We start from the raw sequence: 13,033 nt of genomic DNA, 5'->3' as shown, positions 1-13,033 counted from the left end.
ACCAAAAAAAAAAAAAAAAGACATGCAATAAAAGAATTATTCTTGAATCTTAATCATATGCACATAATATAGAAAATCATATTCAAAAGAAAAGAGATCTCAATTCCTTTAAACGAAGGGAGCATAACAACGGATATGGGCTCAAAAGAATGAAGTTGACCCAACTTAAAACGACCAGGGACCCTTGTAAATATTACTAAATACACCCATCAATTCTCTAAGACAACCACTGTCATTTTCAGAAGAACGTGAAGTCAGGGAATCGATGGGGTTCATTGAGTAACTGATACAAATTACAAAACCCTAGAAAGCAAAAAACCCTTGCAAGTTGCAACTGCTCCACCACAGATCAAGATCATCAATAGAACACGCAGCGACAGCGTACTTTCCTTCCTTCCTCGTCCTTCGATGGCTGTAAGTGACACCAAAATTAAATTGCAAACTTTTTTTTGTTAATTATTTTAGTTTTCATTGTATTGTGGTAAATTTATTTTCTTGTTTGATTATTTGCCTATATAGACAAGTAACTTTTGTATTTCGTAAGAGTATTCGTGATAAATTTTTGAGGGTTTAGTTTTTTTTTTTGTTCGTATATGTTTTTATAATATTACTTTTGTACCTGCACAAATAAACATCACTAAAGAAAAAGAAAAGAAAAAAAAACTGAACTAAATTTGGTTGCGTAAACTTATCGAATGCTACTGCATTATTTGATGGAATTTGCTGTAAGATATAATTGACATTGTGTTTTCAACTTAATTGCTATGATTTATGTGAATATTGCAGACGATACCGGTTAACCCGAAACCTTTCTTGAATAACTTGACTGGAAAGACTGTCATTGTTAAACTCAAGTGGGGAATGGAGTATAAAGGTACTTTCAATTTCGTTTTTTATTCGACACAATTGGCTTCCATTGTTTATTTTTTAATAAATTTATTATCTTGTTCAGGTTTCCTTGCCTCAGTGGATTCTTACATGAACTTGCAGGTGCAACTTAAGATTCCTTTCCTTTTTATTTCTATTTGCTTATCTAGTGTCCATTGTTAATTAGGTATCTATGTCAGGCATAGCACAACTTTTTCTCGTATAGAGGATGCATGAGTGCATGTTGTTAATAATCTTTTGCTTTGATTTGCGTTATGGTATCCGCAGCTAGGAAATGCTGAAGAATATGTTGATGGACAGTTCTCTGGAAACCTTGGAGAGATCTTGATCAGGTAACTTCCACTTGATGTTATTGTTTTGTTCCTGAATTATCTTATCACTTAAAATGCAATGATCAGGACAAAAGTCTCTCAGGCTATTAGTAAATGAAATTACGTTAAATTTTGTTGTCTATGGCGTAAAGGATATTGGCAAACTAGATATAACATTTGAGGGTGGACTTAAAGCCTCGTTTGATTTTGGTCATTGCGAGGATAAGTAGAAAGTGTGTGGCTATTGATATTATCTAGGGCTGAAATTTTCCTTTAGTATCTTGTTCATACTTAAACATAAGAAAACAAGATGATATGGATTTTTTAAGATTCTGTTTCTTAGAATGAGTGTTTTGCACTTTTGTGACAAGATTGCATTTGAGTATTCCTTTTAGGGATGGCAATGGGCACCGCCCGCAGTGGGTTTTAATTTTTTTAAGAAAACCCACCCGTTATGGGTTTTGACAATTACCAAACCCGCAATGGTATCTGGCGGATTTTTTACGGGCTTGTACATTTAAAATCACAAATGTCCAATATATAAATTTACAATAATAACCTTAAATTCGACATAACATACTCAATTTTAAATTTAACCAATGTAAATGAAAAATTAAAATTTCAACATCAATCCAACACAAATTCTCAAATTTAAGTATAAAACACACAAATCCATTAAAAAAAACCCACAAACTAGTATCTACAAATAACAATTATATTTCATATTATCATTCAACACAAGCTCTAAGAGAAGATTTTCATTTCATTCATCATCATTAGCACCCATCCAACATGATGCCTACAATAATGATTAAGACTAATATTTTCTAAAGAATAATACTTTTCAAATATTAATTCGAGGAAAAAAATTATAATAATGAAATAATTCATGCATTAAGTTAAAGAAAAATAGACCATACAAAAACACTTTGGTTATTTGGTACTTTGCATAATTACATTATTTTCTTTATATATTTTTAGATTTAAATATTTTTTCAATTAAGATTAAATTAAAAATATTTAAAAAACCATTGCGGGTCTAGTGGTTATCCATGCGGGTATCCGCCGGATATTGGGCTAATACTAAACCCACCCGCATCCAAGTGGGGGTTTCAATTTATAATACCAAACCCGCCGCAACCCTCAAAATTATCCGCAACGGGCGGATTTGCGGGTTTGCGGGCACAATTGCCATCCCTAATTCCTCTTATGGTTAATGTTTTTAATCTGCATTTCCAAAGACCCTGCTGACTAGCTTGCTAATGTTTTGGTCTGAACTGAAGAATATCTAATGCATATTTTTGTTTATTAGCAATTTAGATACATATATTTAAGTGTTAATCTATTTTGATTGTTTTTGTTGATTTTTTTTGTGGCTTGATTATCACTATTGTTGTCTGTCTGCATTTGTATCAGTATCTGCACCATTCTTGTAGTTGGGTAAACCTGATAGATAGACGTGTAATCGGTTAGGAAAGTAAGAAAGGACTTGGATAAGTGGCTATCTTAGCTTGTTAAGCTTCTTGAACTTAGATTTGGACTGGTTGCTTTTTGCAATAAGGGAGAGGTTTTTTCTTGGATGACTTTTGCCAAGCTTACAACCAATGTGTTTACAGTCGCTTCGGCTTCTTGTCTTTTACCACTGTTGAAACTGCAACCTACTGAGTTTGATGCATCTGATTTTTGTTTTTTTCCCTTTTCTTCTTTTGTTTATTTTTGTATGCAGATGCAACAATGTTCTCTATCTCCGCGGGGTTCCAGAGGATGAAGAAATAGAGGATGCTGATCGAGACTAAGGGATTTGTTCAAGCATTTTAGTCATCGGCTAAATAGAACTCTGTTATTTTAAGCTTAAACCTGCTCCATTGTACTTGTATGTAAGTTTCAGATGATTTGTAATTTTACTGATATATTCCCCATGCCTTTCATCGGGGCCTGACAAACAAATTGATTTCCCTTTGATATGAATTCTGGCGTTTGAATGCCCTGTAAACTTAGCTTCGGGTAATTCTCTCGGTTCTTTGAAAAACAATACTTTTGTCGGGAGGAATTTATCATTTTGGTACTTACGCTATTGGCCAGATGGTCCTCCATTGAGGACAAGTTTGAACTGAGGCAGTGGGGAGCTGCCTGTAAAATGAAAAAAAAGATTTTCAACTTTTTGGACTTTCATTTTTCTTAAATTTAGACCTATAAAACAGCTTCTCTTTTCCAAATGTTTTGGCTTTTGAAATGAAGATAGTAATCTTTTTAGACTTCGACCTCTTCAAGTTTACTCTATTGACGTTTGGTTTTGCAAAACTTCAAATGAAGACTTATTCCTTCTAAAGTCGTAGATGCAAGCCTCTAAATCCTACCAGACCAAGATGTTGAAATTATGCTTACTAAAATCTTTGATTACGGTATATCAATCAATGGGTTTGAATTATCAAATAACTCTTCATAGGTCGTTGAAGTAAAGTGGGTAGGTAAGAAAAATACAGGAAATAGGATTTGCCGTCAAAAGGATGGATGTTAAATGGTAACGCCACCAATCTGTCAGTCAATGAGATAAAATAATCGAGATTCAGATCCATTTTCCGCTTGATCTTCGCATATAGTTAGCTCTCAGTCATTATCAAACTAAATCAATGCCTTTGTTTGGTACCCTCTCTGCACAATTAAATCACCAACAATTTGATATAATTAATAGGTTTATGTTATATTTTAAAAATTGTTATATTCATACAAAGAGTTGGTAGTAGTAGTAATGGTAGTACATATAAGTATTTTAGAATATACGTATACTGATGTTTAAGAACATGTTAAAATTAACAGAATGTGAATGAGGCACGACAAGTCAACCCATATCTTCAACGTTATGATTGAAATTTTAACTTCATCCATCTACCCTTGAAAAAAAAAAACTTGAGGTAGTTTGCAAGCTGTGGCTTAGATTCAAGCTTTGTGTCGAACGACCAATTAAAATCGAAACACGTTGAGAAAGAAGTAGCTTTATAATCTGAGTCTACCACCCAAACTCAAATGAGTTGAGTTGAGTTGCTTTTCCTTTCTCCCCATTCATTTCTCATTTCTCAACCACCGAGGCCCCCAACTTTAAAAAAAGAAAAAAAAAATGGGGGTCAAAATCTGTGGTCTATATATAACACGCCCACAGTTTCTTTCATTATAACAAGAGGAGGAGAAGCTCTTTAGTTGAAACGCTGTGGCGGTGATTAAGTGTCCCCCACCAATAGGGATGGCAATGGGCACCGCCCGCAGCGAGTTTGCCAATATTAAACTCAAATCCGCACAAAATTTAAATTATCAAATCCACCCGCAACCCGCAGCGGGTTTTAACAATTACCAAATCCGCAATGGTATCCGGCGGATTTTTTGCGGGTTTCTGTATTTAAAATCACAAATTTTTAATATATAAATTTATAATAATAACCTCAAATTCCATATAACATATTCAATTTTATATTTAAACAATGTAAATAAAAAAGTAAAATTTCCACATCAATTCAACACAAATTCTCAAATTTAAGTATAAATTACACAAATCTATTTAAAAAGCACAAACTAATATCTAAAAATAATAATTACATTTCATATTATCATTTAAAACAAGATCCAAGAGAAGATATTTATTTTATTCACCACTATAAGCACCCATCCAACACAATGGCTATAATAATAATTAATATTAATATTTTCAAATACTAATTCGAAGGGAAATATCTTTAGTTTTCTTTAGGTTATGACTTTAGAATAGGAGATGAGCCATATACACACATACATAACTTTGAGCCTTTGGTTATTTAGTAATTTGATTAATTATATTATTTTCTTTATATATTTTTATATTTAAATTAAATTAAAAATATTTGAAAAAAATTATTACGGGTTTGGTGGATATCCATGCGGGTATCCACTGGGTATAAGGTTAATACCAAACCCATCCACATCCATGTGCGGGTTTTAATTTATAATACTAAACCCGCCCGCAACGGATAAAATTACCCGCAACGGGCAGGTTTTGGCGGGTGAGTTTGAACGAATTTACGGATTTACGGATACAATTGCCATCCTTACCCACCAATAACACAATAGCGGTTGGAATTACATCAATGTTGCTTTCGGGGAAAAGAATGACCCCATAAATATATATATTTTTCATAAGCCAAGTGTTCCGGAACCTCCCATGTGTTTGCTTTAATTGCCCATTTTGTCAAAGAAGGTGGGAATATCACGATAAATCATTTTTTAAATCTGTCTTCTATTGAATTTATGGGATTCAATATGTGTTGTATTATGTTGACTATACCTTGATTGGTTCATCTAAAAGGCGAACACTCGTTGTTGGACTTTTATAAGTGTCCTTTAATCAGCTAAAAGTTCCAACGACCGCGTGTTTTTGAGCAAGGAGGGACTGATCCAAGTATCAAAGCTTTTGGACCTTATACGTACACGTAATTAGGAAGTGCTGTCTGAGTTGGGATTTCTTTTAAATTAAAATTTAGAGTAAAAATGTAACTTAACTTTTTATTAACTAGATCTCTTAATCCAATCATAAAAATTTAAACCTAAAATATTATTTGTCTTCTCTTCACCCATTATCATTTATAATTAATAAATTATAAATAAATGAGATTTCTTTTAACTTAAAATTTTGAATTAAAAGTTATTTGAATTTTTCATTCATTAGTTTCCTAAATCCAATTAAATTTAAAGTTAAAATATCATTTTTTTTCATATATATATATATATATATATATATATATATCAAACAGAAAATGCAATCTCTATTTTTTTATATTTTTTGCATCTGGTCTTATAAAGTAGTTATCAGTCAAAACTAAACGAATTAAGAGACAATGTAGCTTGTGGTAACATTTCTCTGTTACGAAAGGACATATAAAATGTAGACAAGAATTCCATGTTACCTAGTGATGACTTTTTTTTTTTCTTTTTTAATGATAGTCTTGATTTGAAGTATGCATAAATTGACATCGGGAGCCTATTTCGATTATTCCTTAATCAATCAGATTCTGTTAAAAAATAATAATTTTAAAATTAATCATCCTACAATGTTTTATATTGGCGAGGTGGAAGAAATGAAAGAAAAGTAATATGAGAAACCAAACTTGCAGTTTATATTATCCATATGCAAAAGAGTTACGTAAAGAGGGGTACAACATATTCAGTCGATTGAACCATTTTTGGTTCTTATATGGAAAATCTGAGTTCACAATGCTACGCCTAGCGAGTAACGATAATTACCATATTCTGTATTTATAAATTACATGAACAAAAAATTCCATCATATGGTAAGGGTAAAAAAGAAAAAAAAAAAAGAAAAAAAGAATCGCAGTTGCCTTTTCGGGGTGCGGGAGGCAGGACCCACACAAATAGCCTTTCCGTTGAGTGCTTTTCAAATGAGCTGGCCCGAGATAACATATTTATGTATGTATTATGCAATCACCTTCGAATTTTACTAGTGAGAAGACTCAGGATCAGAAGGATGGTCACCATACATCACGTAGATACCTGCCAGTCATTTGCAAATTCTTCACCATGCTCTCAGCTTTAGAGCTGTCAAGAGATCCCTGAAATTGATAAAGACACAGTGCAATTGAGTTTAAGAGTCTTAAGAGAGACTGGGCAAACTAAACCAAGTAATAGGAATATATACTAAACACAGCATGGCAACAAAAACCACACTAGCAAGAGTAACAATCAGCTGCCATATGAAAAATCTCAGCTCAACATCATTACACAGATTTATTTCCTTCATACAAAAAAAATGAAAAAGTAACCAACTATTTTACACCAACTCAATTAAATTATCACCAATTATGTTTTTTAAATGAGTTGGACTGTTGGCACCCCTCTTATCTCCTCAAAAGTTGTCAATCAGTAAGTTAAATTACATATTATGCAATCGTAGGTAATAAGAATTCTTAATCAGTAACACATACGGAAAGAACGTTATTCTAAACTTTTACAATTTATTTTGGTTAGATTGAAGCGACGAATAGAAAACAAGAAGGAAATAATTGGATTGATTATGAATGCAAGTAATGTGCCGGAAAAATTCTTAAGTGTGGTTAATTCTTCTTTGTCCTCAAATGTAATTTTATTTGAAGTGGGGTTAACTTTCACTCTTGTCAAATTATTATTTCTAACAATAAAATAAGCAACAGCCCAGAATTCTTGTAACTTTTCAAGCAAGGTCCCTTTTGTTAGGTAGGTGTCAACTACAACCACATGCATCAAATTCATTAACATTTTAAGCTAAAATGACAATATTCATATTAGCATACCTGCTCTTGAACAATAGTGTGCAGAGTTCGGTGGACATCTCTAGCCATGCCTTTGGCATCACCACAAACATACAAGTAAGCTCCCTCAGAAAGCATGTTCCAGATATCCCAAGACTGGATTCGGAGAAAACATGAGCTTTTAGCTTAATATTAAGGAATAACTTTAACTCATTTACTTTAAAGTTTCTTTCCCACAAATGGTGGTAGGTGAAAGAGTTCAAATACCTTCTCCATCATTTTATGCTGCACATATTCCTTGATGGGTCCCTCACGTGAGAAGGCAACAATCAACTGTGAAAGTGCACCACTTTGAACAAAGTTGTTGAGCTCATCCTCATAAATGTAATCCTGCAATTTAAGCAAATTAGATGAAGTTTCGGAATCCAGAGCTTACCTAAACAACAGCAGCACTTAAATGGCCAGCACTTACCATCTTACGGTTCCTGCATCCAAAAAATAATAGAGAGGGTCCCAGTTCTGTTCCAGCTTCCTTCAGAGCAAACCTTTCCTGAAAAAGACAGAACAAAAATAAATACATATAATTAACTTAAGAAACTAAATGGGATGCAAGATCAAAAAGTGAGTGAGCATCTAGTCCACCAACCTGTAGGAAACCCCTGAAAGGAGCTAATCCAGTGCCAGGGCCAATCATAATGATAGGCACTTTAGCATCTGCAGGGAGTTTGAAGTTTGATTGCCTAACAAAAATGGGTGCCCAGCTGCAGTCATTGCTTTTCTCCATTGGCAAAGAATTCTGCAAGAAACCAAGAAGAAAAATGGTAAATACTAAGCAATTTCAAATAAGCGATGCAATGTGGACTTGCCCAAAGGCTAACAAAACCACTTAAAATCAGACTACATAAAGGCTCCCGTTCCAGCTCATGCAGGCAAATGCACAGACATAATCATGCTTTTCTCTGTGAATGGGTTAATCCAGGAAAACTAGAAACAATGTTATTCAGTGACACAGTTCTTCAATGTTCCACTATAGAAAATAAAAACGAAAACAATGTCAAGTACCTTCATCCAAGTGGAGCACAATCCTTTGTGAACACGTCCTGTTGGTGTTTTCTCATAAACCAGAGCACAGGTAACATGAATTCTAGATGGTGCAACCCTGCATAACATAATTTTTAAGAACATAAATTTTGTATAACTTCACATGGTACAAATGTTACGAGAATTCGCAAATTTAAGAGGATAGAAATGGGACTGTGAGAAATTGCTGAGTTGATCTTCAGATGGCTATACTGAAACATCCCTTACACCCACCAAACTTGCTCTCTGCACTAAAAATTAAATGATATAACTTCTACAAGACTGCCCTCTCAAGCTCTCCTCAGAAATCCTAACTTCTTTCTTCTTATTAACTATGAGACTGGTCCTTCAAATTTCATCCTTATTCAAAGAAACACTTATGTTGAAGAATTTAAACAGCTCAAAAAGGAAAAAAGAAATATATATTCACCTTGGAGAAGATGAAATTGAATAATATCTTGGTTGCAAACGTGGGACAATTGCTGCAAAAAAGACACCAAGTGGGGGCTTGGCAGAAGGAAATTCACTCATGACCTCCAGAAGGCTTCTCTGACTTGCAACAATCCATTGTGCATATTCATCCTAAAGAAGTATGCAACAAAGAGTTATATCTGCATTAAATTATGAAGCAGGAAAAAAAAAAGCTAATTCAATCAAATAATTGATACTATAAAACTTGTACAACCTTTCCAGCAGGTGATGCAAGATGTCTTAACCGATCTGCTTCAGTGGGGTCAGATGCATGAGCTGCTAAGGCAAGTAATGCAGACTGGCAAGAACATGCAATTAGACAATCAAATGTTTGTTGCATTGCAGCAAAATTTAACAAGAACAAAAAAGGAAAAGTGCAATGGCAAGACTCACTACACCAAGAAAACAAACTAACCTTCTTTGGGGAGCTCAAAAGATCAGCATATTTAGTTAATGCTGTTCTTAAAGAGCACGGTGGGAAAGTGGGAGGCAAGGTGCTTTTACCAAGTGGTGTGCCATCCTCTTTATCAGTATGAAGGGAAAAATAAGTGTCTGGTGATAGGCCTAATAATGACAATGCCTCCTCCACGGTCTCAGATAGATTCTCACAGTAAACACCAACATGATCACCTGTTTCATACCTGAAGAAGAAAAAGAGAATTACTTTCCCTGAATCTAGATTTCTAAACAACAAAATCATATTAAGACAAGAAAACAGAAACAAAATCTTACGTGAGGCCAGTGCCAGCAATGTCAAATTCTAGATGGGTGCAAGAGCGATCAGATGATGGAGTATGAAGCTCCTTCCTTACTGCTACGTTAGACCTTCAAAGCATATAAGATGTAGTTTAGAACAGTTTAAAGGAGAATGCTGAACAAACCACACTTTGAATAACAAGAGAGTACTTATTTCATACCTGCAGGGGTGTTGAGCATCATAAACAGCATGGCCATTTGCATTGCCCCAGCTCTTCTCCCCCATAGATGCATCTGCATTGTCATAAAATACAACCCGATATTCTGATATGGCAGCGGTATAAGGTGTAGAAACAGTTGTTGGATCATCGTCATCACGAAGCAAATTATCCAGCTCAGGCCACACCAATTCTCGCCTACCATAAATAACCATAATAACAACCAATAAGATTTTTAATAATACCTGTCCGGCCAATTCAAATATAATTCTAGTAATTAATACCATGCACTGAAGTCATCTTCAATACATTGATCATCATCTCCAAGACCCACAGGAACAAGGCGTTTTGCACCTGCAAATGGAAGCAGGGAAAAAAGTGATTCATTGATACCGGCGGAAAGAAAACCAAAAGTGGTCATAGAGAAGTGAATTAACGGGCAATGTGGCACCATAAAATTCTGTTAAAATAGAGGAATAAAGTTTATCTGAAAGTATATGTAGGTTAATTAACATGTGACTTGACGCAGCACATGTACACTCCACCATTACAAATATTTTCATAAACAAGAATCCTGCAGGTATGCAGAAATAATTGTCCTGCTTATACTCACTCATAATAGGTACTTGAGCAGAAAATGTCTTTCAAATAATAAACCTAATTGATAGTGGATGAAGTAAAATCATAGCATTAACATGCATATCGATGGCAATCCAAACTAATGCCTTGTAATCCAAGCAAGCTATGTTTTTCTTCTTATTCAATAATGAGTTCAAAAAATAAACAACACATTATCTTATTGTCACTGTAGCATACCCTGATTAGCAAGAATCTCATCCACCACCTTTGCAATCTGTCGAGAATCACAAAACCAAATAAGCATAAAAAGAGAACACGTAATTCATACATACACAAAACTAAAGCTAAACCAAATGCATTTCAGCTGATTATTGGAATCCAAACCTTGTTGAAATGTTCGTATTGCCTGTTTCCAAGACCAAACACTCCATACTTCAGCTTCTGTAACCACTCCCCTCCCTCTTTCTGCTGCACACACAACCATTCAATCTTTTAATAAACAAAACAAATTCTGCTTTAACAATTATAAGAAATCTTAAATTGGAATTAAAATATACCTCCGTAAACCATTTATAGAACCTAGCTGCATTGTCGGTTGGCTCACCATCTCCATATCTGCAGCCAATAACATAAATTTTCATTTTTGAAAAAACAACCAAAAAAATTAAAAACAGAAAATTACGAATAATACTTACGTAGCCAAGAAGAAAAATACTATATTCTCTTTCTTCAATTTCTCTTCATATTCATCTTCCTCGTCGGCGTAATCATCCTATTTTTCATCATTTGTAAATATTAAGAAAAATGAGAAAATAAATAAAGTAATAAAAATTGATAATATCGAAAATCAGGTTAGAGAGAGAGAGAGAGAGTGGAGCTTACAATATCGACGACTTTAAAAATGGCCTTATCATATCGAGCCCTGGCTTCGTCAGCTAAAGCCTTAGCAAATCCTTCAGCTGTGCCAGTTTGAGTACCGAAGAAGATAGTGACCTTCTGCTTTCCATCATCGACCTCAACTTCCGGCTCCTTAACAACCAAAGGCTTGAGCGGCTCAACCTTCTTCGGCTTGGAGCTACTAGATCTCCGCAAAATAAAAACGACGACGCAGCCGATGAGGACGGCAATAGACGTGGTCAAGATCATAACGAACTCCTTATTGTCGAGCACAATCGAAGCAACTTCAACTCCTGAACCGGACGACGACACGTTGGACGGATCGACCTTGCCACCTCTGATGATCGCGGACATCAAGTCGAACGGCGATACTTTCATCGTGCCTGATTCTGATGACGACGACGATGATTGCATAGTATGAATTTGTCGGAGAGCGAGTGGAAATGGAACGGGAGAAGAGAAGAACCCCCTCTCTCTCTCTCTCTCTCTCTCTCTCACTCTAGCGCTTTGTTTTGTGTAGGTGAATTTGGTGGTGTAGGTGAGAGCTTCCCTGAGAGAGAGTGTGATGGAGGAGGGGGCAGTTATAGTTATATTATTGGTGATTGAACCAACGCCCACCAAACCAGACCCGGCGATTTAGTCAAACCCACCTAACACCGGCTATACTTAACCATGGTTAAGACGCTAACGCCCGCTTGAGTAATTACTTAACTAAACTAATTAATTAAATCAGAAGAGGTACCTCCTTTTGTCACTTAGCAATTAGATGTAATTCATTTTAAACCATTTAATTCACTATCAGTTAATTTTTTAGATACAATCATTTCTACGTATTAGCTTTTAAAACAATCTACAATATTTTTACTTTCAAATCTAAATTTTTTATGATATTTATTATATGATTTTCCTAGGAAAAAATCATATTTTAATCCTAAGATTTTTGTACCCTGCATTCATTTTTTTTCCTTTAGTTTAGGAGTTATTAATATACTATCATTATTTTTAATATAAAATTTAATCCTAAAATAAATTTATACCCTACTTTTTGATTTGAAATAAATGTTTGTGGCAAAACATGAGTTTCACCTAACCCATTCCGCCATATAAGATGAAAACATTAATCTCTCGTGCGCTTCGTCCAATGATTTTTAGGTGAATTTGAATATTAAATAAATATTAATCTAAAAATATCTATGATGTTGTGGTATTGAACCATTAATGTTAATGAAATTTTGATCACTAAGTCTTGTTCGGTATTAATTTTTTACTTGTATTTTTATAATATAAAAATAAAAATAAAAATAATATTATACAGTTGTTGTATTCTAAATTTAAATATCCGTTCGGTATTATTTTTATAATCTACTACAAATGTTTATAACATGAGCTCAAAATTGAATTTGATTTTTTTATAAAAAAAAAAAAAGAAAAGAAAAAGAAACCGAGAACCAAAAAGTTTAAAAAATTATGAATCGAATCATAGCAGTGAACAAGTACTGTAGTTTGGCTTTTTGCTCTTTTTTTTTTTTTTTTAATCAAAGTTTTGTTTTGTAAAAGGTGAAATTGAGAACTGACCATAAACTGATTTTCATTTCTCAGCAGTCCATTCGATTATTCAAGGAATCTT

At 34.1% G+C, this 13,033-nt stretch overlaps 2 protein-coding genes across 3 annotated transcripts; one reads left to right on the top strand and one right to left on the bottom strand.

Moving 5' to 3' along the window:
* The first annotated feature begins 247 nt into the window (after positions 1-247).
* On the top strand, positions 248-3,192 carry LOC102609283 (probable small nuclear ribonucleoprotein F). Its single transcript, XM_006474121.4, has 5 exons — positions 248-414; positions 787-874; positions 953-990; positions 1,156-1,220; positions 2,926-3,192. The coding sequence occupies exons 1-5, from the start codon at positions 409-411 to the stop codon at positions 2,993-2,995; spliced, it is 267 nt and encodes an 88-aa protein (XP_006474184.1). The 5' UTR covers positions 248-408; the 3' UTR covers positions 2,996-3,192.
* Positions 3,193-6,315: 3,123 nt separating this feature from the next.
* LOC102609558 (NADPH--cytochrome P450 reductase) lies at positions 6,316-11,999 on the bottom strand. 2 transcript variants are annotated; one of them, XM_006474122.4, is made up of 17 exons: positions 11,392-11,999; positions 11,205-11,281; positions 11,067-11,124; positions 10,894-10,977; positions 10,747-10,783; positions 10,215-10,284; positions 9,934-10,128; positions 9,749-9,841; positions 9,432-9,657; positions 9,231-9,314; positions 8,976-9,127; positions 8,528-8,624; positions 8,112-8,261; positions 7,938-8,015; positions 7,733-7,855; positions 7,508-7,621; positions 6,316-6,790 (listed from the first exon to the last, which is right to left on the bottom strand). In XM_006474122.4, exons 1-17 carry the CDS (start codon positions 11,818-11,820, stop codon positions 6,710-6,712), a joined length of 2,148 nt encoding a protein of 715 aa, XP_006474185.1. In that variant the 5' UTR covers positions 11,821-11,999; the 3' UTR covers positions 6,316-6,709. The 2 variants fall into 2 exon arrangements, with proteins under 2 accessions (XP_006474185.1, XP_006474186.1); XM_006474123.4 differs by having other exon boundaries at positions 10,894-10,974.
* Positions 12,000-13,033: the final 1,034 nt, after the last annotated feature.

Source organism: Citrus sinensis, chromosome 9, assembly GCF_022201045.2.
Source record: "Citrus sinensis cultivar Valencia sweet orange chromosome 9, DVS_A1.0, whole genome shotgun sequence".
Taxonomy (NCBI): domain Eukaryota; kingdom Viridiplantae; phylum Streptophyta; class Magnoliopsida; order Sapindales; family Rutaceae; genus Citrus; species Citrus sinensis.
This window is presented reverse-complemented; position numbering and strand designations above follow the sequence as displayed.